This window comes from Colias philodice, chromosome 1, assembly GCF_061535455.1.
Source record: "Colias philodice isolate Cphi_HAF_F1 chromosome 1, ilColPhil1 Martin Lab GWU primary, whole genome shotgun sequence".
In the NCBI taxonomy this organism is placed as follows: Eukaryota; Metazoa; Arthropoda; class Insecta; order Lepidoptera; family Pieridae; genus Colias; species Colias philodice.
In genome coordinates, this window is record NC_143086.1 from 10,045,982 (window position 1) to 10,068,752 (window position 22,771).

Below are 22,771 nucleotides of genomic sequence, written 5' to 3' on the forward strand. Positions count from 1 at the left end.
ATTGTTATAATTAAAGTATGTGTAATCTAATGATTATACATATTGTATTTCTAGTACACAGGAACAGTGATCAGGGGCTACAAAAGGGCACAGTTTAACATATTCATGCGACCTGTGACATCGATAAGTGCAACAAACAATCTACGCGTTACGCTCACTCCTGCGTTTTGGGTGGAAGAGGTAAGATTGCAACTAATCATCAGTAATTTATACTAAAATTAGCAAATATAATTGATAAATTATCACTTACTCTGTCTTAATAAATATAGCTTAGCGTTTAACAAAATAGCGCTGCAGCTGGGTTCATTCACCACAGGAGGATAATGGCTCTGGAGACCGATCAGTAGGTATAATAGGCATGAAATGCAACTGCGCCATAGCCCATGAGTAATAAACATTAAACATTCATAAATCATAGCTACTTATATCTTTGTAAATAAGAAAGCTGAATACCACTGCTGATTGACTTTTACATATTAATCATAATTATTTATAGTGCAAAGGTATATTTCCGACCATTATTTATGTATTCATTCTAATAATTAATTTTCTTTTTTACAGGGTATGTCCTTACCGGACGAATATGCAGATATAATAAAAAATAGATTGCTCAGTTCCTTAAACCTACTTAGTATATTTATACCCCTTATCATAGCTTTATGTGCTATTCTTACTGTAGTCGGCTTAGTTATTATTGTATGGGCGAAAAGACGACAGAGGAGCAACTTCGTAGCTACGTCGTCGTGAGAAGTTGCAAATAGTTTAAGTTAATTACGGATTACACGGGGCATTTGATATAAATTTTATTTAAGTAAATCTAAATGGACTTTTATATTTGATTTTTATTAACATAATATATTTATTAATAAACTATTTAAATACTAATTGATCGAGTTTTACTTCAATGATCCTCATAATATTAATTAGGTAGGTATGTATTAGATATTGTATAATACAGCTACCGCAAGTTCACCGGAGTATGCATTACGCCTTCGTTATCATGAACAATATAATTGTTCTATAACATCCGTGACCTATATTGGATATCAAATTAGCAATGCTTATAATTTGCGGAAAGTCCAGGCACTGAAAGCTAATTGGCTCACGACTTACGTGTGCATCCTAAATTGTAATTATATTGAGTAGATTCTCACACACATTTGCCACACAGGTTAGTTCCTTTGATGATATGTATGTATTTGTATTGGTGTAGGTTATAGCTAATTCTATAAAACAATGATCTTTCCTAAAATTCTTAAATAGCTTAGTAGGTACCTAGATACTTACAGATTTAGGTGTCTACCTAAAGATTTGCGGCCTATGATATTTTAGTTTTATAGCATTCAAATGCTTTATTTCACCTTGGAAGACGCGGATTCGAATCCCGCCTCGTGATCGTTTTTTTTTTGTAATCTTAAAAAAATCTGTAGGCTATTTTAATTTCAATAATCTTTGTAAATCGATAAAATAAAGTTGTATTGGTAACAACAATCACCACGTATCTAACTCTAGAACGGCTGAACGATACCTATATTGATGGTTATTTGGATTGTTGCATTCAACGAAATAATATATAGTTATACTAGCTTTCCACCCGCGGCATCGCCCGCGCAGTCAAAGAAAAACCCGCATAGTTCCCGTTCCCGTGGGATTTCCGGGATAAAACCTATCCTATGTCCTTTCTCGGGTATCAAAATATCTCTATACCAAATTTCATGCAAATTGGTTCAGTAGTTAAGGCGTGATTGAGTAACAGACAGACAGACAGAGTTACTTTCGCATTTATAGGTAATAATATTAGTATATTAGTATGGAAGTATGGATTGGTTGCATTTGTTTATGCTTGGATTTAGATAATAATAAGTATAAAAATGAGCCCTCCAGGTAAAGCTTAGATTATTTATATGATTTAGTAAAATACTTCAGGATCAAAAAAAAAGGACGAAGTAGAGTTGATAGAGTAACTTGCTATCCTTACCTAGATACTAATATACCTAATGCTATAAATAAAAAAGGTGGTTTGTCCCTCTTCTTCAGCTCGCATCGGAGCGATTTTATCGTACTCATGTTTTTCTGTACTTTTTACAGCGGTGAAAGATCCTCCGACCACGCAGACGAAGCCCCGAGCGGAAAGCTACTAGCTTTTAGCTAGGAGTTAAAGTTAAACTAAATTTAAACATCGATTACATAATCATACCTACGGCGACAAACAACGTGAACGTGACACGTGCCTGCAGATTTTTTTTTATGATTGTTTCTTTGGCTCCATTTAACCCTTAAATTGTCACCCCTAGATAACTTGTGTTTATAATGTCCAAATTTGGAGGATGTGTTGGAATTAGGATAGAAAAGAGGAAAATGAAAAAAAAAATTAAAAATTTTAATTTTTTCTATTGTTTTCACTATGTCACATAAAACGGACACTGCCAATTATATGTACATGTTCGAACCGTCACATATAACGGACATTGCACATTATTCCTGCAACCGTGGTACATGAATACAATGCACATTTTCAACTCTGTAATTCAAAATTATTATCAAATTATAATTATGGACGATCTAGAATAAGCTTTTCAAACATCTGTCTTAAAATGTTGGTTAAAACTTTAACGATATCGTTAAAAATAATGGATTTTAAAAAACGACACTACCAAAAATCACAGCCTAAGAATATGCTAAGAATTGGAATATAAATAGTATTACATAGCCTGAGAACTTATCTAATACACCAAGAAAGTCCTCTTCCCATTCCTTATATTGTACAGATTGAAATGTGTTTGCTTCATCGTATGCAAAGAAGTCGTATACCATGCCTGAAGTACCAAAACAAACAGGAAGTTTAAATCGCGTTTTTTTGGATTTTTTGGCATATATTATATCCATTTTCTGCGAGTTTTTTAATTTGTAAGGTATTATTATTTTAATTTTTCAACATTGGGTGGTATTTCTGGTAAGTAACATCATGCTGTGGCTGAAGAACTACTGAGAAGTAGGGAAGATTCATCTCGCACCGCATGTAATGGCTGTAATTCTGCAGCAATAATATTTTGTTGATGGTAAAAATTCTGACGTTTTGGGTCTTCATTGTGTTTCAAATCAATATGTCATATAATTCCGAAGGTATGGTGCTGGGGGTAAATGATTGACACTGTTATCATAGTGAAATCACTACCGTAGGTCTACATTTCCTTCAAAATCGTCATCTCAACTCAACGCCAGACTCTTCAGCTTCCGCCAGAGATAGGTAGGGAATTTTTTATTGATTGCCAAGTCATGCTCCTCTAAAACATATTAAAAATAGAGAAAAATATATCAAAATGATGACGTTGAAAATAGATGGCCTTATTGGCAACGTCCGTTACATAGGACATGTGAAGAATACCCTAGTATATACTCCAAGTTGTCAACGTCCGTTTTATGGGACATCGTATATAAACTAAGATTTGTATTCCAAATATTGTAAAATATGTAAAAATTATGTCAAAATACTATACTTACAATCGTATTCTAACTAATAATATAACATTATAAGCAAAATAGCCAAAATACTTACAGTTATTATCAATTTTATCAGGAGAGTCAAGAGATCCGTTTTTTGCAATTTTCAAATGGTCACCATTCGCGACTGTACTTCGCTTTGGTAAAAAAACCTGCATGTACGCGTAGGACATAGCTAGTACCTTCCCAATATACCGATTAGCAAAGCTTAGGTCTGCTATAACAGCGCCAGCATGTGTGTAAATACTATGTCCTTTAAAACGGACGAAATCAATTTAAGGGTTAAACGCGCCTTTATGGCTGACGCTTGCAAAAGCATCTAGGTACCTGTTAGTTGTAAGTAGTAATTCTTTCCAAAAACCTGTATGTATTTCCACTGGTTTGAAGGTATTCAATATGTTTACTTGGCGAACCTCCTCTGATACGCAAACGATGAGATTTCACCCAGAACTCGTTTCGTTCTTTTGTAGACTTCAAGGTTTTCTCGATACTTCCTCCAGATTTGACAGGGATAGTAAGTATATAGTAACATGCTTGTATACAATTCATAAACAGTGAATCTACCTAGTTGTGGCGTACAAGTAAAGGTGTAATAAAAATATGTATGTAATGTATATATACATATAGGTTTGAATAGGAAAGCGTGAGTGTGTTTTTTTATTTCAATTTTCAAGTTGTAATGAAGTTATTTTATGGCATGATTCTTATTATTTAGAAATGGTATGATTTGGTTTGGAGACTAGAGAGTATCAGAGGTTATTTTTTATCGCAGTGAAACATTCCCTATAAATTCCAGTGTGATTCTTTGTTTCTTTCTTTCTTTCTTCTATATATTGCATATACTACTTTATAGGTCAGTGAAACATGCCATTATTCCCATGGGAATCTTATTATAAGGCCACAGCTGTGGTAGTATACCTACTACGTACGTTTCTTTTTTGTTTTCCTTTCTTATTTTAAATCTTTCCATTGAATTGTAAAATCAATATCTATGGATGCAATTGTGTATTTTATAAAAAATAATGTATAACTAACTATTAATAAGTAGGTATATGGCTAAGAATTAAGATTGTCGTGAGACCTGCGCATGATTGTCATATAAACAATTTTTACTATGAAAATGCAAAGAAAAAATAGCAAATTTGCAGCTTGTCAAACTTAGGTGTTTGTTTACCTCGGCCGAGCCATATCCACAGACCGAACTGCTTAGCGCAGAGAGCCTCCTAATGATTTTGGCTATACATAAATTGTAGGCACTCAGAACAAAAATTTATTAAACGAATATTTCGTGGGCCTTTTAAGCCGCAGGTTTTTTTTTAACTCAATAATGCTCAAATCTCAATAATTAAATTTATTTATCAGAAATTTCATCAATGTGTGTATGTGTGTGTTTGTGGGTGTTAGGGTCAGAAATAGAAGATAGTAGAAATAAAAATAAAAACACGCATTCTCTAGATACCACATATATTTAAAAAGTATGTATTCATAATTCATCTTAGAAATAACACTGATTTATAATCATGACACGCAAATGTATCTTCTGCAAGATAGAAAGTACATCGATCGATATAAAAAGACATTTGATGGGGAACCAGGAGCCTGGAGCTAATGTGGCAATTTGGAAAACTTCAGCTAAGTATACAGTGACATGATTAACACAACATTCAATACATTTACCATACATATATCGTGTACGTATCGTAGGAATTATGAAACCACTGCAACACTGAAAGACATAGGTACAAGTAATGACATCGATATGAGAGGTAATTAATTTTTCTAAAGTGCTTATTGTATCAATTATTCCGTGAGACTAAATATATGCATCGTCTCATGGAATCTATAACCGAAATAACGATTGTTCTAACACAAATTGGAATATTATGCTACATTACGACCAGTACATTTACGTTATCAGCTAAAAACAGCATATATAGCAGCTTCCCTATATAGAAACTGCCTTACATATAAAAATTGCACGTGGTATCAAGCAAATAAAATAAATTATTGAGCTTTGTCAATTCATTGAAAAAAATTATTACAATATTATGTCGACTTCCATGATCGTAAACGCAGTTAAAATTAAAATTGATTTAAAATAGTAGTCTTATTTTTGTTAAAATAAATCACATACCCTAGAAGGAGGCTGATAGTGGGGTTATAACTTTTTTACGCTGGACTAGATAAAACAATAACTAAAGCTTGAGATTTCATTTGTAAAGTGACTATTCAAAAATATCTTATGTTTAAAAATAGTTAACAAATTAACCAACTCAAATTATACACGACATCCAGACGCCATCATATCAGCCCCTTTCAAACAAATGAAACAAATTCAATTTCTATTTTATTTAAACTAAAGAAGCATAATCATGCAAAATATAATTTTGCAACTTCTAAATATAATATATGTTTGTAAATTAAATACATTTTATATAAATTTATATATAATTAATTAAAATTTTTCTCATCTAATATTATGCAAGGAACACATGAATAAATTTATTTACATAAAACGTATCAACAGTCCTAAACGTGGTGCTTTTTAATCAAGGACTAAATTAAAAGGGCTTTTGTTTTAGTGTTTAGTATTAAAATGAAAAATGTAATATTATTATCAATAACTTATGAGGCCAAAATTGTTCTAAATATTCTTAAAATATGCTTTTGACATATTATATAAGCTCATGTCGAAAGCTGTGCTGCTCCACGTCCTCATAAAAAATACAGAAATATAAAACGAAAATATAAAAAAAGCTTCACGACAATCGATTTAACCAAATTTAACTTTTACACATCTTATTAAAATTAAAAATAAATCAAGTCCCCACAATGCGCAGGATCATCTAAAATTTAACTAAAGTACGCTATAAACGATATACAATATGTACAAAACTCAAACGAATAAAAATTTAGCTTTTAAATTTTCTGGTCAAATGTCATGAAAAATGACATATGTAAAGAGCTAGAGAATATTATGTACAGTATATTTACAATTATAACATCTAAAACTTAATCTAATTTTTACTCAACCAAATGACGTTTATCGTCATTGTTTCGTTTACCTTTAGCGTGCGCTAGCATCGTAACTAATTTCTTATGGCTATCGCCAACAATCCAGCCGTGTTGTTGGACGTGCTCCGGCTCGTCCTCGTCGTCGGACCAGTAGTAGGGCGGCGGGCGCGGACGCACCTTCTTGCTGGCCACGCCCACTGCGCTCGGCCGCGTCGTAGGGACGACTCTTGCGTAGCTGTCGCCCGAGCTCCGATTACTGCGCATACTGTCCTCGACTTCATGCTTTTTCCCTAGAACTTGCCGGTTGTTCACTTTTCGACCGCCGAGTGCGTGACTCTCTTTCTTCCTGCCCTTCTTTTTTCGACCCACGCCCGCAACTACTGAATCGGCGCTGTTGGGCCGCGGAGGAATTCCATCTGGTTCAGACTCCGAACTCCACGTTTCAGCCAGAACGTTTTGTTTTCCCACGGTGCATTTCCGACGCGCCCGCTGTCTAGCCACTCCAGAGTCTTCAGCATTGTCAAACATGCCATCGTTATATTCGAACTTATTACTGTTCATGCTCTTATCGGAAGCCTTTATGGTAGGTTTAATCTTAAATTCCTTTTCTTTTGATTTCCGTTTATTATAACTGAAACTATCATCAGTCTGTGGCAAAGATACGTCAACTCTCAAAAGTGAATCATCATCGTAATTTGGAGAATACGTATTTCGGCGTTTCGGTGTGTCAGCTTCGTTGTGTGAATCATTCTTCTTTTTATGTGATGATTTCTTATGATGTTTTTCTTTATCCACGTTCTTTTTTCCCTCATGAACCTTTGATGTTGACGGCCTATTTTCATCTATTGATGACACTATTTTCCTCGTTGGTGTTAAAGAAGATCGTTTTTTCGAAGATGCAATGAGGCTGGTGTAGGGTATCGGTGAAGGTGTTCTAATTACTTTTCTATGTGACGCGATATCGGAATCGTCTACAGATTGGTCGTCGTAACATCTCATCGAAGTTGATTTAGTGTCAACCTTTGATCGTGCTTTTACTTTTTGATCCGCCAATGGAGAGTCTAGATTGTACTCGTCATAGTTTTCATGCCTGGGAGAGGGTGAATTTTTTTCAAGTATTGACGAATTTGGTTCTTCTTCCAACAGGCTATCAAACAGTTGATCCAAGTTTGCTTTTTGTTTAACTTGATCTTTACTTTTAATAACTTTTTTCTCAGTACGAACAGCATTGTGCTTAAATATTTTTCCCATAACAGCATTCTTTTCAGCAGTTTCCTTTCTCTTAGGCGGAGTAAAAGGCTTTTTAGCTTCTGGCACACCCTTCACATTTCCAAATTCACATGACAATAAGCTGTTTTCAGTTTCAGCATCACTACAGACATAATCATCTGACATGTACACAAAATCGTCACCATCAGACCCACTTTCACTAGATAATTCTTGATCCTTGTAAGGAGCTTGGGATTTGGAAGTGCTAGGCATATCTTTATTGCCGATACTTTTAAAACGTTCCATTAGTGTGGACGGTCTAAATTCAAATAGTTCGGCATCTTCATTATCCATAAACTCATAGACATCCAATTTACTTTGTGGATCTTCTTTGATCTTGTCATCACTGTCACATCTACTAGTATCAGAATAAGATCGTTCTCGTTTCCTTTTTGAAGTGCCTCTCTTCTTTTTCCTTAGAGCAATTGCTGGTGGGGGGAGGATTGATGACATATCAATTTCTGATGTCGAAATTGAAACCTTAACACCATCAAATCCTTTCAATGCACCCTTCGTTGGTACTGAACTGTGAAGATTTTTCTTGGGACTCTTTTTCCTCTTCTTTTTGTCGACTTTCTTCCGGCTTTTATGGCTGCAAAATAAACAATTAAGAAATTAGTTATTGTCTGTAAATATAATTGACATAAAACAAAATTGAAAGATAAATACCACCTTGTACTTGTCTCTACATATTGAGTTTGTTTAGCGGCCTGGGATCTACACTTTCTTTTAATTTTGTCAAATTTATCTTCAAACATATCAATATTTTCAATGATATCTGGGTACATTTTTTCTTTAACTTCAAAAACTTTTTTACATTTCGCTTTGGTGGCTTCAGCTTGATTTTCAGAAATTTTTGGAATATCTTTATTAAGTTCTCTGACGATTGTTGTTTCTGATCCGTAGGCTCTACTAATGTTGTTTGCATTAAAAGTATTTGCACATGCGGCCTCTTTCAAACCGGTTATTAGGTCATTCTCCAAATTTCGCACCTCTTCACTTTCTAGTATATGTTGAGCTGTAATAGAATCTACATCACCATCATCACATTTGCCCTCAAGAGTTTCATTTATACGTTTTTCTAATAAATTTAAACATTCAATAGAAGCGCCTGAACATGTAAAACAATTATTTGTACATCGCTGAGAAGGCTTGGGCCTACCTGTACCGTCATCTTTATGAGTTGCGTTCAATAGCTCACAACAATCTAGGAACAGTGCTTCGTCTCTACTTAGTCCTCGCCGCGCAAGTTGTTGCTCCTTGAGTGTGGTTGTTAGATCTGCAATAATGTTCCCTAAAGTTGGTAATGCAATTTTTTCAAGAGGTTTACAGTATTTTTTTCTTCTTTTAATTTTATCCTGTAAACGTCTGAAACGATCTAACTGACGTTTAAAAGTAACTAAATAAGTAGCTCCATCCATTCTGAAAGGGTCACTCTTGACTTTTGAGTCAGCTTCAGAGACCCTAGTCACATGAGCAAGTGTCATTTGATGTCTTAAAAAGTTATCAGGCCTATGAAACTCTTTCCTACATACATCACAAAAAGAAGGTTCTAATTTAGCAGAAATTTTCATTTTCCTACCACGTTTTGAAACTTTTTTATTAGATGAACTAATAGATTCCCTCAAATTACCTTCATCGTCTGCTGATTTTCTGCTCTCGAACTGCATGCCCTTCTTGTTGGAAGATTTATCCTTTGAATGGAAGAATGTGTCATCTTTTTCATTTGCAATAATGTGAAAGGTTTCAGATATTTTTTTAGTCGCTAGCAAATTAGACTTGCGAGGTTTCCTTTCTGAAAAAAAGCCAAAACTTTCCATAAATTGTTCAGACCTAATTCTTTCTTCATTTTCGTCTCGACAAAGTTCACCACCAAGTTTGTTCGAATAAACAGACAGAGAATGTTTATTTTTTTTACGTAGAGCTGTCTTGTTGGATTCTTCAATGTTTTTATCTTGAACTTTTACTTCTAATTTCTTGCGTTCTTTATCTTGGACATATTTTTTTAAAGGAATATCGCTCTTTGAGGAATCATCTGAATCACTCATTACCCCTCTAGTCTCAACCACTGATTCAACCTGGATGTTAGTTTCAGGTTTTTTATTTGTGTTTGAATTATCTATAATATTAGTTGATTGCGTTTCACCTTCAACTTTTTTCTCAACTTGCTCAGTGAGACCGCTTTTATTTATTTTCTTACCAATAGGATGCTTTAAAGATCCTTTTTTTTGGAAGGGTACCGTCTTGGGCACCATATCTTCTAAGTTTATGTCATAAGGATCATATAATTCAGACACCGATGATTTTACAAAGACTGATTTTGAGCGACCTCTTCGTGCAGCTGGTTTATTGTCACATTTTATAGTCTCTACTTGACCTAATGCTTCTTTACTTTCTATGTTCCTTTTGGTGTCATCATTAAGGGATGGCTCTTTTTTCTCATCATCGATGGTTGATTTCAATTTCTTTGGTATAGAACTTATAATAGTATCACTGTTGTTTGAGTTATTGGATTTTCGTTTAACAGTTGAAGGTTTTGAACTCTTATCAATAGCGTCAATAATATCTTCTGACTTTTCAAAATTTTGCTCGTCAATAACAGAATTAGGCAAAATGTTCCTCTCCGCCAATATTTTTTCAGTATCATCATTTAGTTCAGGTGTAATCGATTCTTTCATAAGTATGTATTTATCATTATATGTAATTTCCTGTACTTTTTGAGATAATTTTGCATTTACTCCAATGCATTCAACTTTATCTGATGATTTTTTTCTCTTTAATTTTTTCTTTGTCATCGGCGACTGCTTACGTTTGCAAGTTTTATTTGTGGAATTGTTCTTATCTTCGCTATTTTTTATAACGGATTTAGCCGAAACTGAATTTGAAACATAAGTTGCATTCTTATTATGATCTTCCTGGTGGACAGTATCGTTTTCAATCTTACTAGTTTCGTCAGTTGATTTATCTCCGTCCAAAAGAAGTTTAGAAAATATAAGCTGCTTTTTCGTGAGAGGCCCTCTGTGATCGGCTACATTATCGTTATGTTCTTTAATATCCAAAGACATGTCAACATTATCAACGAAAAGAGACTTTCCCCGCCTACTTCTACGTAGTGGAGTTATTGATTTATCTTTTTGTAAGTTTAAGATTTTAACACTTAGTGAGTTATTGGTTTGAGGTGGATTAGAATCACTGCATGATTGCTTTTCTTTTTCTGTTACTTCAGAAAATGTTACTGAACCTGTTATTTCTGTAGAGAAATCTTTAAGCGTATTTACGGGTGAATACGTTTCTGAATTATTTTTAGTTAACTTTTTACCTTTTGTTTGACTTTCAATATTTTCGGCAGCAACTATTTTAGAAGTTTTTCCAATTTCTCCGGTATTTAATTTAGAATGAGTGGAATAAGATTGTTTATTTGTTTTTTTCATTTCGTTTTCAATAACATTCGAATTTCCATTATCCATTTTTTGAATATTTTTCTCATGATTCAATTGTTGGTCTATGCCTTGTGCTAAATTTGGTTTATCTTTCAACTCAACTTTTTCTTCACTGTCTTGGATAATTATACCATCGTTTTCATGTGGAAGATTTTCATCAACGTGATTTAAATGTTGAATGGGGTTTTCTACACATTTTTGTTCACATTCATCCGATTTTGATACTTGTGTGTCATCACACAACACTGTATTTTCTTTGTTAACATCGGCCTCGTAGTTATTTTTAGCGATATTCTCATTAACAACCTGTGTCATATTAGCATTAATATTTCGCCGCGATCTTTTTACTTTTCTATCTTTTTCTTTGGAATGTTTATCTTTTGTTTCTTCAAAAGCAACCGCATTTTCAGTAATCATAGTATCTGTGTCTTTACTAATGATATCATTAGATACTAAACTTTCAGTTTGAGGCACTAAATTCTTTGTTACCGAATCGTTTTCCGATTTCTCGTTAACTATTTTCTCAATCTCATTTTTTTCGTTGTTTTGTAACTCTTGATCTCTTAGTTTTTGCTTTACTATAATTGCCAAAGAAACATCGTCTTCAGAATCATCTTCATATGTATCCTTTTCCAAATTCTCTCCTTCATCTACATTAACTTTAAATTTATTTTGTGACTCATGCAATGAATTCATTTTTTTGTCAACATTACTCAATGGGGGTCGTAGATGTATGCTGTCATCTTTCATAATAATTTCCGATTTGGAAGGAGAAATTTCGGGGGGCACAGGAATCGAAGATATGTCATTTAGTAATTTAACGTTTTCAACTATAGTTGAGGATGTGCAACATAATTTCGAACCATTATCATCTTCTACAACGATGTCGGTTACAATAGGTTCAAAATTAGAATTCGTTGATTCTCTTTTATTCTTTATGTTGAAATCTACTTTGACACCAGGTAATACAGTAGGTGATTGTTTATTTATTTCTTTTGCTTCCTCAGTAGTGCTAATTTCGAATTGCTGAACAGCCAAAAGACCTAGAGTATCTTGGCTGTTCTTATCAGGATTATTCAATTTAATAGTGTTGTTATTCTCTTGGTAAGTTTTCTTGAATTGTGATTCAGCAATCATAGACTTGTGTCTTTCAGAAGGGGCTTTAATACGAACTGCTCGGAGGCTTGCAGTTTTTTCGTTATTAGTTTTCGGTAGAATAGGCTTCAATGGCACACATGAAGTTTTATTTTCTTTATCGGGAGATGAAGTTTGAGATGGTTCAGTTTTATCATCTGTAAGATCAATTATTCTATCTTCTATTAGAAAACTATCACTCAACCTTTTCTTTACTGTAAGGTCATTTCGTGTATATCTATCGTCGTTCTTTTCAATCCTAGAAAGCATTTGTGCATTATCCATAAGAGTGTCATTTGTATTTTTTATATTATGGGATTTCATGTAATTAACAGTTGAATGTTGTAACTGAAATGCATCAACTGATGGATGTTGGTGTTGTTGGTTATGTGTTACTGAATAGGGGTATTGAGAAAGATTTGAGTAACTCAATGAATCTCCTTTGACCTCATCATTTTGTGACTTGATATTTGATGAAGGTGAAGTCGATGTCGATACATATTGTGGTAAAACATTTAATAATTGATTTCTATGATCCACAGGCATGTTCCCCAAAATATCAACAAGTTCTTTTGGCAGCATAGCAATTTTTTTAGCTGTTTCTGGATCTTGTTCTAAGCTGGATGTTATTACTTTATCTTTTATTTCAACATTTATCACAGGTTCTATTATGGGAATAGATTTAGTTTTATATCCAATATTTTTGTCTAATGCTTTTTGTTTGTCTGTATTTGATGTAGACGGGATCGAAGAAGCAGTTTCCGGTAGTATCACATTTGGGGTATCGGTCATGGTAGAATATAAATTGGTATTAGCAATTGACTCATGCGTTATCTTAGATGATGACACCAAACTCATGTCTGAATTTGCAACACTCTTAGCAACACGAGGTAGCATGGGAGACATTGTAGAATTCTCACTATTTCGGCGAGTTATCGGAATACCTGGATTACTTGTAAATCCAACATTTGTGGACTCGCGGGAATGACTGTTTATAATGGTATGCGCATTTCCCAATAAGTATGTTCCTTTATTAACATTTATAACGTCATCATGAGGTTTATCCAAATTAATATGTTTATTTACACTTTGAGAAAAGGCATTGTGTTTCTTCATTAATGAGGTAGTAACATCAGCGGGGGACATGAAAGGGCGTTTTGGAGTGGTATCAGTACGATTAACATTAAAATGAGAACTTCCAGGATATAAATGTTGTTCGTGAACATCATATATTGATCTCTCTATATTAGTTTGGTTATGAGAAGATGGCAGAGTTGATTTTCTTGTATTGCATTCTGAGGATGGATGTGTTATGTTACAATCGAGCGTACCCATTTGTCTATCTAGTTTTCCTCGGCAAGATAGATCTGCAGGATTTATGAACTTGTTTTTATCGTTAACAATAGAGGAACTAGAGTCTTTATAAATTGTATTTTCAATAGCAACGCGAATATTAGGTTTTATTACATTTACACAAAGACTTTTAGTAGATAAATCAGTGGGTATTTCAGCATCCTTCGCTGATAAATTCAAACAAATATTATTTGCATCCCTATCAGGGTTATAAGGTGTATCAACAGGGATGATATCCTCTTTTCTTATATCATAAATTGAAGTAATCTTTGTTTTTCCTTTAATCGATAAATCTGTTGGAGTACAATCGATTTCGGTGTTTCTTACCGATAAATCAGTAGCAGCAATAATATTACTACTATTACCTTCAGAGTAAAGAGATGAATCTGCCGTTTGAGTAGTGGTTATGTGTTTAACACGCAGATCAACTACTTCATCGTTCAGCGTAATTGGTGCAGCTATAATATTATCTTTATGGAAACCTTGCTTATTTGATAAGTCCAATGTTTCATAATTTTCACAGACCCTCGTTTCATAAGTTGTATTTTGCTTAGAGCAATGTGCTGTTACATCATTGTCATATTGTCTTCCAGACAAATCTAAAGGAGCACTTAATATGGATTCTACGCCACTATTGCAATGTGCTCGAGGAATCACTCCAGCACTGTCTTTTTTGGATGTTGTTGTTTCAGTTGCTAAATTATTTACATCCGTTTTTTGAGTAACTTCTTGGTTAGTTACTATAGGTAGCCCGGTTGGAATATGGCCGATATTTTGTTTATCATAGTTTACCTTTTTTTCTATAACGTTGTCAGTATTAATATTGGATGAGACTACAGGGATGTTTGCTTTATATGATGAATCAGAGCGTTTGGTTTGAGGCATTGGTGCTGTCTGCGCCCGTACAGACTCATTATTATTACACTTTAAAATTTCCAATACATCTTTCTTTGTTGGTTTGGTTTTCTCAGGTTTACTTTCATTACTTTCGCGCACTTGAGGTTGTTTCGTCGGCTTTGGTGTATTGATGGGTGCAGTATGAACATCATTTGGCTGTTTCGATTGCCGTGTATTGGGACTAGTTGATACTTTTGTCGAACACATTTGGTTTTTAGATTCAACACTTTGATAATTAACCTCACAGTTTAAACTTTCATAAACCTTATGTTTTATTAATAATTCCGGATTTTGTTTTATGTATTCACCTATTGTTGGTAAATTAGCTATTTGTTCTTCAATAGATTTCTCATTAATTGATTGTCTACGACGTGGTGTAATAATCGTATCTGTGCTTGAACTATCTGTATCAGGGCATTGTACTGTGATGTCAATTCGGTTGGAGTTAACCGTCGTTTTTGGCACCGGAGGTGGTTTCATTGGTTCATCAATTTTGCATTGGATTGATACGTTAGGTGCCGTGGTAACAAGTCGGTCATTAGGTTCGACTAACTTGTTTTTCAACATTGCAATACAATCATTTAGTCTCTTTCGGGGTTTACTGGATTTTCCTTTTTGTGTAAATTGATTATCCAGAGGTTCATCTCTTTGATTGATGTTTAAAGGCGGTTTATCAAGTTTAGTAGCAACGGCTTTATTTTCGAACAGAACCGGTTGACCAGAAGGTACGTGTTGCGTCACATTATTACATTCTTGCTGAACTAAAAATAAATGATGGAACTGCACGGCTTTATCTTGGGTCTCATAATCAGCAGTCAAACGTGCAATGGAATGTTTTAACGGAACATTTTGAGGAGGTGCACCTTGATCACGAGAATTGCCATTATGATCATTACGATCATTATTCTGATTGTCCCGGTTATTTGATCCGTTATTGTTCGATCTGTTTGCCTGTTCCCTCGTATTATAAGGACCGGTATTCACATTCACTTTATTTGGCGTATTCTGGATAGACAATTGTTCAATTTGAACTTTATTTGAACTTAATTCAATACTTGGTGACTCAATTTGTGGACCATCTTTCTCTTCTTCTCTATTTTCAGTAGTTGGTGTGACTCGAACCATTTTTTGTCGAGTTTTTGTCAGCTTCTTTTTGTTCATAATTTCGCTACGACGCGATCCTTGATTCTGGACTCGTTTAATACTACTTTTAAGAGATCGATTTTCTTCTTGTACTTTGTTAACTTTATTAGGATCATTATTTTCAGGTCTATCGCTGCCACATGAAGCCGTGCTAGGATTGGTTTTTCTACTCTTAGGTTCTTCGGTAGAACGTCTTTTTAGCGTCAATTGATTTCTTTGTTTAACAATTTTTCTTCTGGGGCGTAGTGACGAATTTAGAGGATTAATCATCACACGCTGTCGCTTAGCAGGCAAATCGGCTAACATTTTCCTTATGGTTTCAGCTGCAACAAAAATACTTGGTATTATTTAAATCACACATAAACTTAAAAATAATTAATAAAAATTATAATTTGTAGCTTACCATCTCCGACTTCGGTTCTAATCTTTGGTCTAGGTCTTCCATTCTGTCTTTGAATTTCTTTTCTTATTTTTTTACGTATTCTATTATCTGCGATTCGCGATCGGCGTTTACGAACTCCAAACTGTCGATATCGACACTTTCTTCGTACCGCAGGCATATCCCCAGCACAATCCAGCATGTGCTGGTGTAAGTCCTCAAGTGTAATAGATTTATTACATTTGGTACACTCTCGAAATCCGCGCAATGGCCTAGTCCTGTTATGAACTGGACTTGGAGGAACATATAAATGTTTGAGAATATCTGCATTTATTAATTCACCAGCTATTTCATAATGTTGTACTTGAGCAATGGGGTGTTGCGTGGAAATGTGCGTTGAAAGTGCTCTCGGATCTAGTGTCTGTGCTCCACAAGCACAACAGACGTAGCATCGGGGTCGCACCCACTCTCCGCTTAATACTGCTGGTTGGATTTTATATTTTGGCACGGTAGGTGCTAACCCCAATGATGCTGGAAAATCTAATCCATCACGAACAGGAGTAGGAGCTTCAGAAGAAAAACTTCGAGAAGAATGCGACGTAGATATGGGCAATTGTCTACTCTCAAGTATCTCTTTTAATTCTTTGCCAATTATATTTCGTTTCTCAGTTTTCTTTTCGACTGGTGTAATTTTAAACTTTTCTTCAAATTTTCGTCGCATACATAGTTGTGTCCATATGTCTAGACTCGAAACCAGGGTCACAATACAATTATTAATATGTGAATCTCGTTTAATAATATCTGCGCTAAATGGATTTTTCTCATTTTCTAAATTATCCCATTTCCATTTGTGCTTTGGGGCGATAGCTCGTGGCATGTATCCATCAAATAAGTTTCTCGAGTATTGTTCACATGATAAAAGAATGGGAAATCCCTCTACGGTATTAATAGGGACACTATTTTTAGCTTTTCTAGTTTTTATAGTGTGGTTAGGGTCTGGGTTGAAATTGAAAGACCCATCTAGAAATTTTGATAAGTTTTCTTGAACATTGCTTGCTACTTTAGAGTAGAAGCTTGTATCAAAACATCTTTCAAACTTCTGCGACGCATCATCTATTGCTTTAATCCAATCCTTTCGCGTAGATTCACCGGTTCTTGGAGATCTATGAACCACACCTAGTCTTGACAGTATTTGGTCGGCATCGGTATTGTGAAATGAAAAGTTATGTGAGATACGCTTGTTCCACTGCAGATCATCCAATACAATTACAGCGCTTTTGTCGATAACTTTGTTAGTTAAATTTTTACTAGATGGCAAAATTAAATTCGTTGTTATGTTATCTTCAATATCAGCTGCATCATGCACATGAGTAGGTTTCAGTTCACAAGAAATTACTATTCCATTGTATCCATGTCTATCTTCCTCTCGGATAACGACTTGTCTCTCGATGTTATGAGATTTTTTATTAGGTCTATTAGATTTTTTTCGCAATTTACTCCTGTAAGGTAGTTTCTGTCTTTCGCAAACATTTATCTTATGTTCTGCTAATTCTGTGGTGGATGGAAATCGAGTGTGGCAATCGAGACATACGAAGTATTGATTTGGGTGACTGTCAATCATATGCCGAACAATTTCATTAGGTTCAGCTTCTGTATGATTACAGTACAGACAATTAATAAACGTATCTTGTTTAGAAGTTGAAAAATGAATGCGCCTAGCGTGTTTGGAGGCTGCTTGTTTTGAAACAAAACTTTTATCACAGTAAGGACAAAGAAAATCTATAACAGAGGTACAGTCAGACTTTTTGGAGAGATCATCTGGTTTATTTAGCAAAGCTTTGGATGGGGTAGTGACACGTTTGGATTTTTCTTGAGAAGTTTTAGGATCTAATCTCCGAGAAGTTTTTATTTTTTGGAGACTAGAAATGTAAGATTTCCTTGGCCTCAATCTTCCATTTATGCCAGACGATACATCATCGTCACCCGTGCTCATCGTGTTAAGTTGCTCAGTCCTAAAAATGAAAAAATTATTAGGTTTCTAGACAAAACGTTTATACTATTAATGCTACCCGAAAGTTTGTGTGGATTATTAGGAACGTGTTTCACGCCAAAGCGACCGCGTTGGTTTAAGTGAAATTTGGTATGCATAGAGCATGACCTGGAATAACATATAGGCTAAATGATATTATCCAATATCCACGCCAATGAATTCGCGGACTTTATCTAGTACCTTATATAAGAATTTTTTGGGCATTGATAAGTGTAAGGGTAAGTGAGCTGAGCAATTCTTATTATATTTTATGTACAGCGGGAGACTAGATGTCTAATGAGTAATGCTGTACCTATATAAAATATACTACAATACGTACTGGATGGTTTAATTTACTTATTTTACATGAAAATGAAATTGAAACTAGAAAGTAGTACTTATATATGTAATAATACAATTTTGCAATAGTGACACCAAATACCCTTATATTCAAGTTTAAGACCCGTTACTAAAATATTCATACATAATAAGTTTATCCTTACGGTGTCAGCAGGTCCTCGTTAGCCGGGCCAAAAACATCGAAATACTGATCTGTCGTATCATATGGATCAGGAGCTATGATGTGTGGATCCAACCCTACATCATGCTTACATTGAGCCTTCGTCAATATATCATCCGGGTATCTGAACCAAAACGATTTCCCAAATTACTATTTTTATAATCTACCTTACTATGATTTAAATAAAAAAAATATTCAAGACCAAGTGTCATATAAGTCATATATTAGAATTGTGTATAGTCTAATGCTGTTATTGATTAGTCATTAGAGTATTATTTCCCTCACCCATCACATGTTTACACCCGACACAGCAATAAAAAAAAATTGCTATCTGCTTTCATCGCAACGCAAAATTGTCTAATTAATTAATTGTATCATTATTTGTTTAAATTAATGAACCATAATATTTTCAAATGAATAAATATTTTGATGAATAGACACAAAATTTGCTCAACTAGATACTAATTGCTTTAGTAACGAGCGTACATATTTTGAAACACAACAAAATTCGCTTGCATTGCATAATCAAAACACTATTGTAATAAATTTATTCAAATGTTTGTTTAAATTAAATTTAAAGTATTTTTCAAACTTTGGCCACTTGTAAGCGATGTAGTCATTGATTCTTAGAAGATTGGTACCTATTTGTTGATAAAATATAAAACCTATTTTTTTCTTTAACTTAAACGATTAACATAACAAATAGGAACGCAACAACTCAAATATAAAATGAAATAAAAGAAAAATATAAGTGGGTTATGGTAGCACATGTAACGAAGTATTGAATACAAATAATAATAAAATATAAAAAAAGTAAAATAAAAGCATGCATTGCAACAAGTCAATTAATAATTAATACATTCGCATTTGCATAGTAAAGTAAACATTTTATTTGTTTCCATTTCATTATGGGCGTTGTCTATTGCGGATATTTTCACAAGCCCTTCAATTAATATTGAAGCATCTTTCAAGATTTATAAAAAAATCTAAACAGTGCATTAAGTACCTATTTGAAGATACCAAATAGGTACCTATACCTACGCACAAACATATTAAGCAAAATTTTCGCATACTATATAATGTATTATTTTATTATTTACTGCAACATATTTCAATTGTAAAGTAAAAATAAATTTACTAGCTCATATTTGACTAAAATCTAAATATATGACAATCCAATCCTTTTTCCTATGAGATCAAGAAATTTTTCATCAATCAATGCTCACTATTATTTTTTACTGAACTATTATAATAACTGCGAATAAAGTAATCGAAATAAACCTAGCAAGCCTAGTAAATAAAGTACCTTTCACAGATATAATACAACGCGAAGCTACTGAACATATTTTAGATAAACTTTGTCTGAAAAGAAGAACACATTGGCATATGCACGGCCTTATTTAAAATACACGTCACACATCAGCATAAGAACATCGCATCACAATCACAACACGGTTGCTAAAGCGTCCACTGCCACTTGAGAAACGGTAACATCTAATTAAGGAAATATTTTCTGAAATGCTTACGTATAAAGTTGTGGGGCGGCGCAGAGCGCCCGCCCCCGGTTGTACGCAGGCCCACACGTGGCGCCTTCTCCCCGCTTTTTCGAATATTCAAAAAACTGCTACTTATTATTTCACAGTGGTGACTTATCACAGCCAGCCCTGGATATGCACAGGCTTTTATTGAATAACAGTACCTGAAAGATATTTTATATGTTAATAAAGAAAACATATAAAGAATACATATAAACTTTTATTTGCGCAATAAGTTTATTTCATCGGTATTGGAAACTAAAAGCTATTTTCCTTCCCCTAGTACTACCCTTTCATAGACCGGAAGAAAAAATCAGTTATGGAACAGGTAAGTATGAATGAATTAATAGGCCGCGGCGGCAACGTTCCGGGCCGCTGTTTTGACCGAGGATTTTTTGTAATTGCATTGTTTTTTGCATTGTTATTTTAAGTAAACACTTGTTGTGTTTAACACAACAACTTTATTAACAATAAATACATTGAATAAACAAATAAAGTGCATAAGGTTGCCAACATTTTATTTTGGATAAAATAAAATAAAAACATGTACATTCCATCAATAAAAGATTTATTAGTGACGAATGATAACATAGGTAAGATTTCAACTAGATTCTACCAAACCAATTCACATGTACAATATTAACTAATTGAGCAAAGGATGTTTTTTTTTTATTGCGTCGGATAAAAGGATTTCATCACCTTCAGACAAGCCAATCGAAAAACTATATAAAAGAAACGCGCACTCATAAACAATGTAAGTATAAGAATATGTTATTTTTTCCCTTATTTATTATCTAATTATTCTACTAGTTGGTGATATGGAAAAACGTTAAAAATATCTTCCAACGTCGTTGTAAGTTGTAACTAAAAGCTTTTGAGTTTAAGCTAACGCGACATGGTTTTATAGTAAGCAGTAAAAATGATATTCTTGAATAAATAACCGGATGGCTTAATAAAGGTCGGTGAAATCTTTCAATAATGTGTGGGTTTCGTTTTCTTTGTGCCTTATTTTTGTCATTTCCATTTACTCGCAAAATTTTCCATTCATTAGTCAGTTGAGATGCTTCTGTTTATTCGCAACTGTAGATTATTTAGAAACAAGACTTTAATATTAATTCGTTTGTCAGCAAATTATAAGGACCTAAAGTATCCCTTGTGAAAATTGGTAAAATCATAAGTTTCATAATTAAAAAACGTTCAAATCCAATAAGATTTATTCTTACCACTTAGGGGTACGAAGAATAGATTTTCTATAATACCTACCCGATATGCACACAAAATTTAATGACGAGCGGTCGAGCCATTTCGTAGGAGTTTACAAACACGAGACATTTATTATACCTGAACCGCAACACGAGAATTTTATATACCTATTATAACATTTTTAATAAAACCGGAACGAACCTTCAACAATCTACGCAATACCGCCTAGTCTATATTTAAAAAGGGGACTTACACACCTACGTCCTACAGTCAACACGTAGGAAAACAACCTGACAACGTCCCCGTATTGCGAACCCACGTAAACAATTAAATAAGGCAGGATCTACATATTCAGACTATTACGGCTCGACACCGGCGCGGTGTGACAATCGAACCGGATGAATAATCCAAGCGCTCTTCCGAACTGGAGCTAACATACACGTCGGCGTTATGAGGGACAAATCACTGCGTATTATTGCATTGCATTCAGAACTATACATATATTATCATTTTTACTTTTTAACATTTAAATCTGTGATGTTTATTTCAATTTAAATGTTTAGATGAAGTTACATCTGCTTGGTTTTAAATATTAACGACTAAAAAGATTATTAAAAATTAAAAAAAAATAATAATATCATAATAATTGTCAATTACTGTAGAAAATCGTTAAGTTCTTTTCTGTTGCGTTATTCCTGAAGTAATGTAAAAAAAAAAATTTCCTTTCGTAAAAAAGATGATTCCATGGAATATAATTTAATTGTGATTTTTCTTTTATTTTTATTATCTTTTTTAATATTACAAGAGCATTTATTTTTAATCCGATTATCTGAAGAATTATATAACGGTAAAACGATGCTAAAGAGCTCCCATCAATAGCGACCTAATTTTGTTTTTTTTAACGAGACGAATGAATACCTATTAATCTCTACAGATTGAAAAGGAAGAAGATACTTAGACAATTTTTTTTTATAAAATATGTTTAAATATCAAATATTTACCCTTTGAATAAAAAGCGCCTAATTGTTTCACCTACGACCGATATTGAACACAATTAAAAAGAAATTAGTATTAAACTTTTATATATCCAACGATCGCCGGGGCTCACATAAATCATCATTATTTTTCCGCTCGCAGCATAAAGGCATTTGTTTACCAACGCTTATAGCGTGCTTGTCACCTTTACAAGCCTATATTTTTTAAACGTTTATTGAGCTTTCTAGTTAAGTAAATTTCTTGTGCAGATATCTTGTAAACAACAAACATTATTAACTGTTCGAAAAAAAAAAGATTTATGATCCTGTCCAATAAAAAATGATTAAACATTACTTACGTGAAGTCATGAATGAACGT

At 33.8% G+C, this 22,771-nt stretch overlaps 2 protein-coding genes across 6 annotated transcripts in view; one reads left to right on the top strand and one right to left on the bottom strand.

Annotated features, from left to right (window-relative positions):
* The window catches only part of LOC149491303 (sensory neuron membrane protein 2-like), a 38,084-nt gene extending 37,199 nt beyond the window's left edge, over positions 1 to 885 (top strand). The window contains exons 8-9 of the mRNA XM_089697806.1: positions 55 to 180; positions 562 to 885. Coding sequence (XP_089553932.1) covers positions 55 to 180; positions 562 to 747 — 312 coding nt within the window. The 3' untranslated portion in view covers positions 748 to 885. The remainder of the gene's footprint in view (positions 1 to 54; positions 181 to 561) is intronic.
* Positions 886 to 4,948: 4,063 nt separating this feature from the next.
* LOC149491305 (uncharacterized) overlaps positions 4,949 to 22,771 on the bottom strand; it is a 34,364-nt gene continuing 16,541 nt past the window's right edge. The window contains exons 2-8 of one of the 5 annotated variants that reach the window (XM_089696615.1): positions 20,207 to 20,379; positions 18,645 to 18,804; positions 16,156 to 18,143; positions 9,419 to 16,075; positions 8,948 to 9,064; positions 8,458 to 8,803; positions 4,949 to 8,377 (exon numbers count right to left, since the gene is read on the bottom strand). In XM_089696615.1, coding sequence (XP_089552741.1) covers positions 6,526 to 8,377; positions 8,458 to 8,803; positions 8,948 to 9,064; positions 9,419 to 16,075; positions 16,156 to 18,143; positions 18,645 to 18,646 — 10,962 coding nt within the window. In that variant the 5' untranslated portion in view covers positions 18,647 to 18,804; positions 20,207 to 20,379 and the 3' untranslated portion in view covers positions 4,949 to 6,525. Of the gene's footprint in view, positions 8,378 to 8,457; positions 16,076 to 16,155; positions 18,144 to 18,644; positions 18,805 to 20,206; positions 20,380 to 22,771 lie in introns of all 5 variants that reach the window. The other 4 variants (XM_089696606.1, XM_089696598.1, XM_089696590.1 and 1 more) reach the window with 4 other exon arrangements.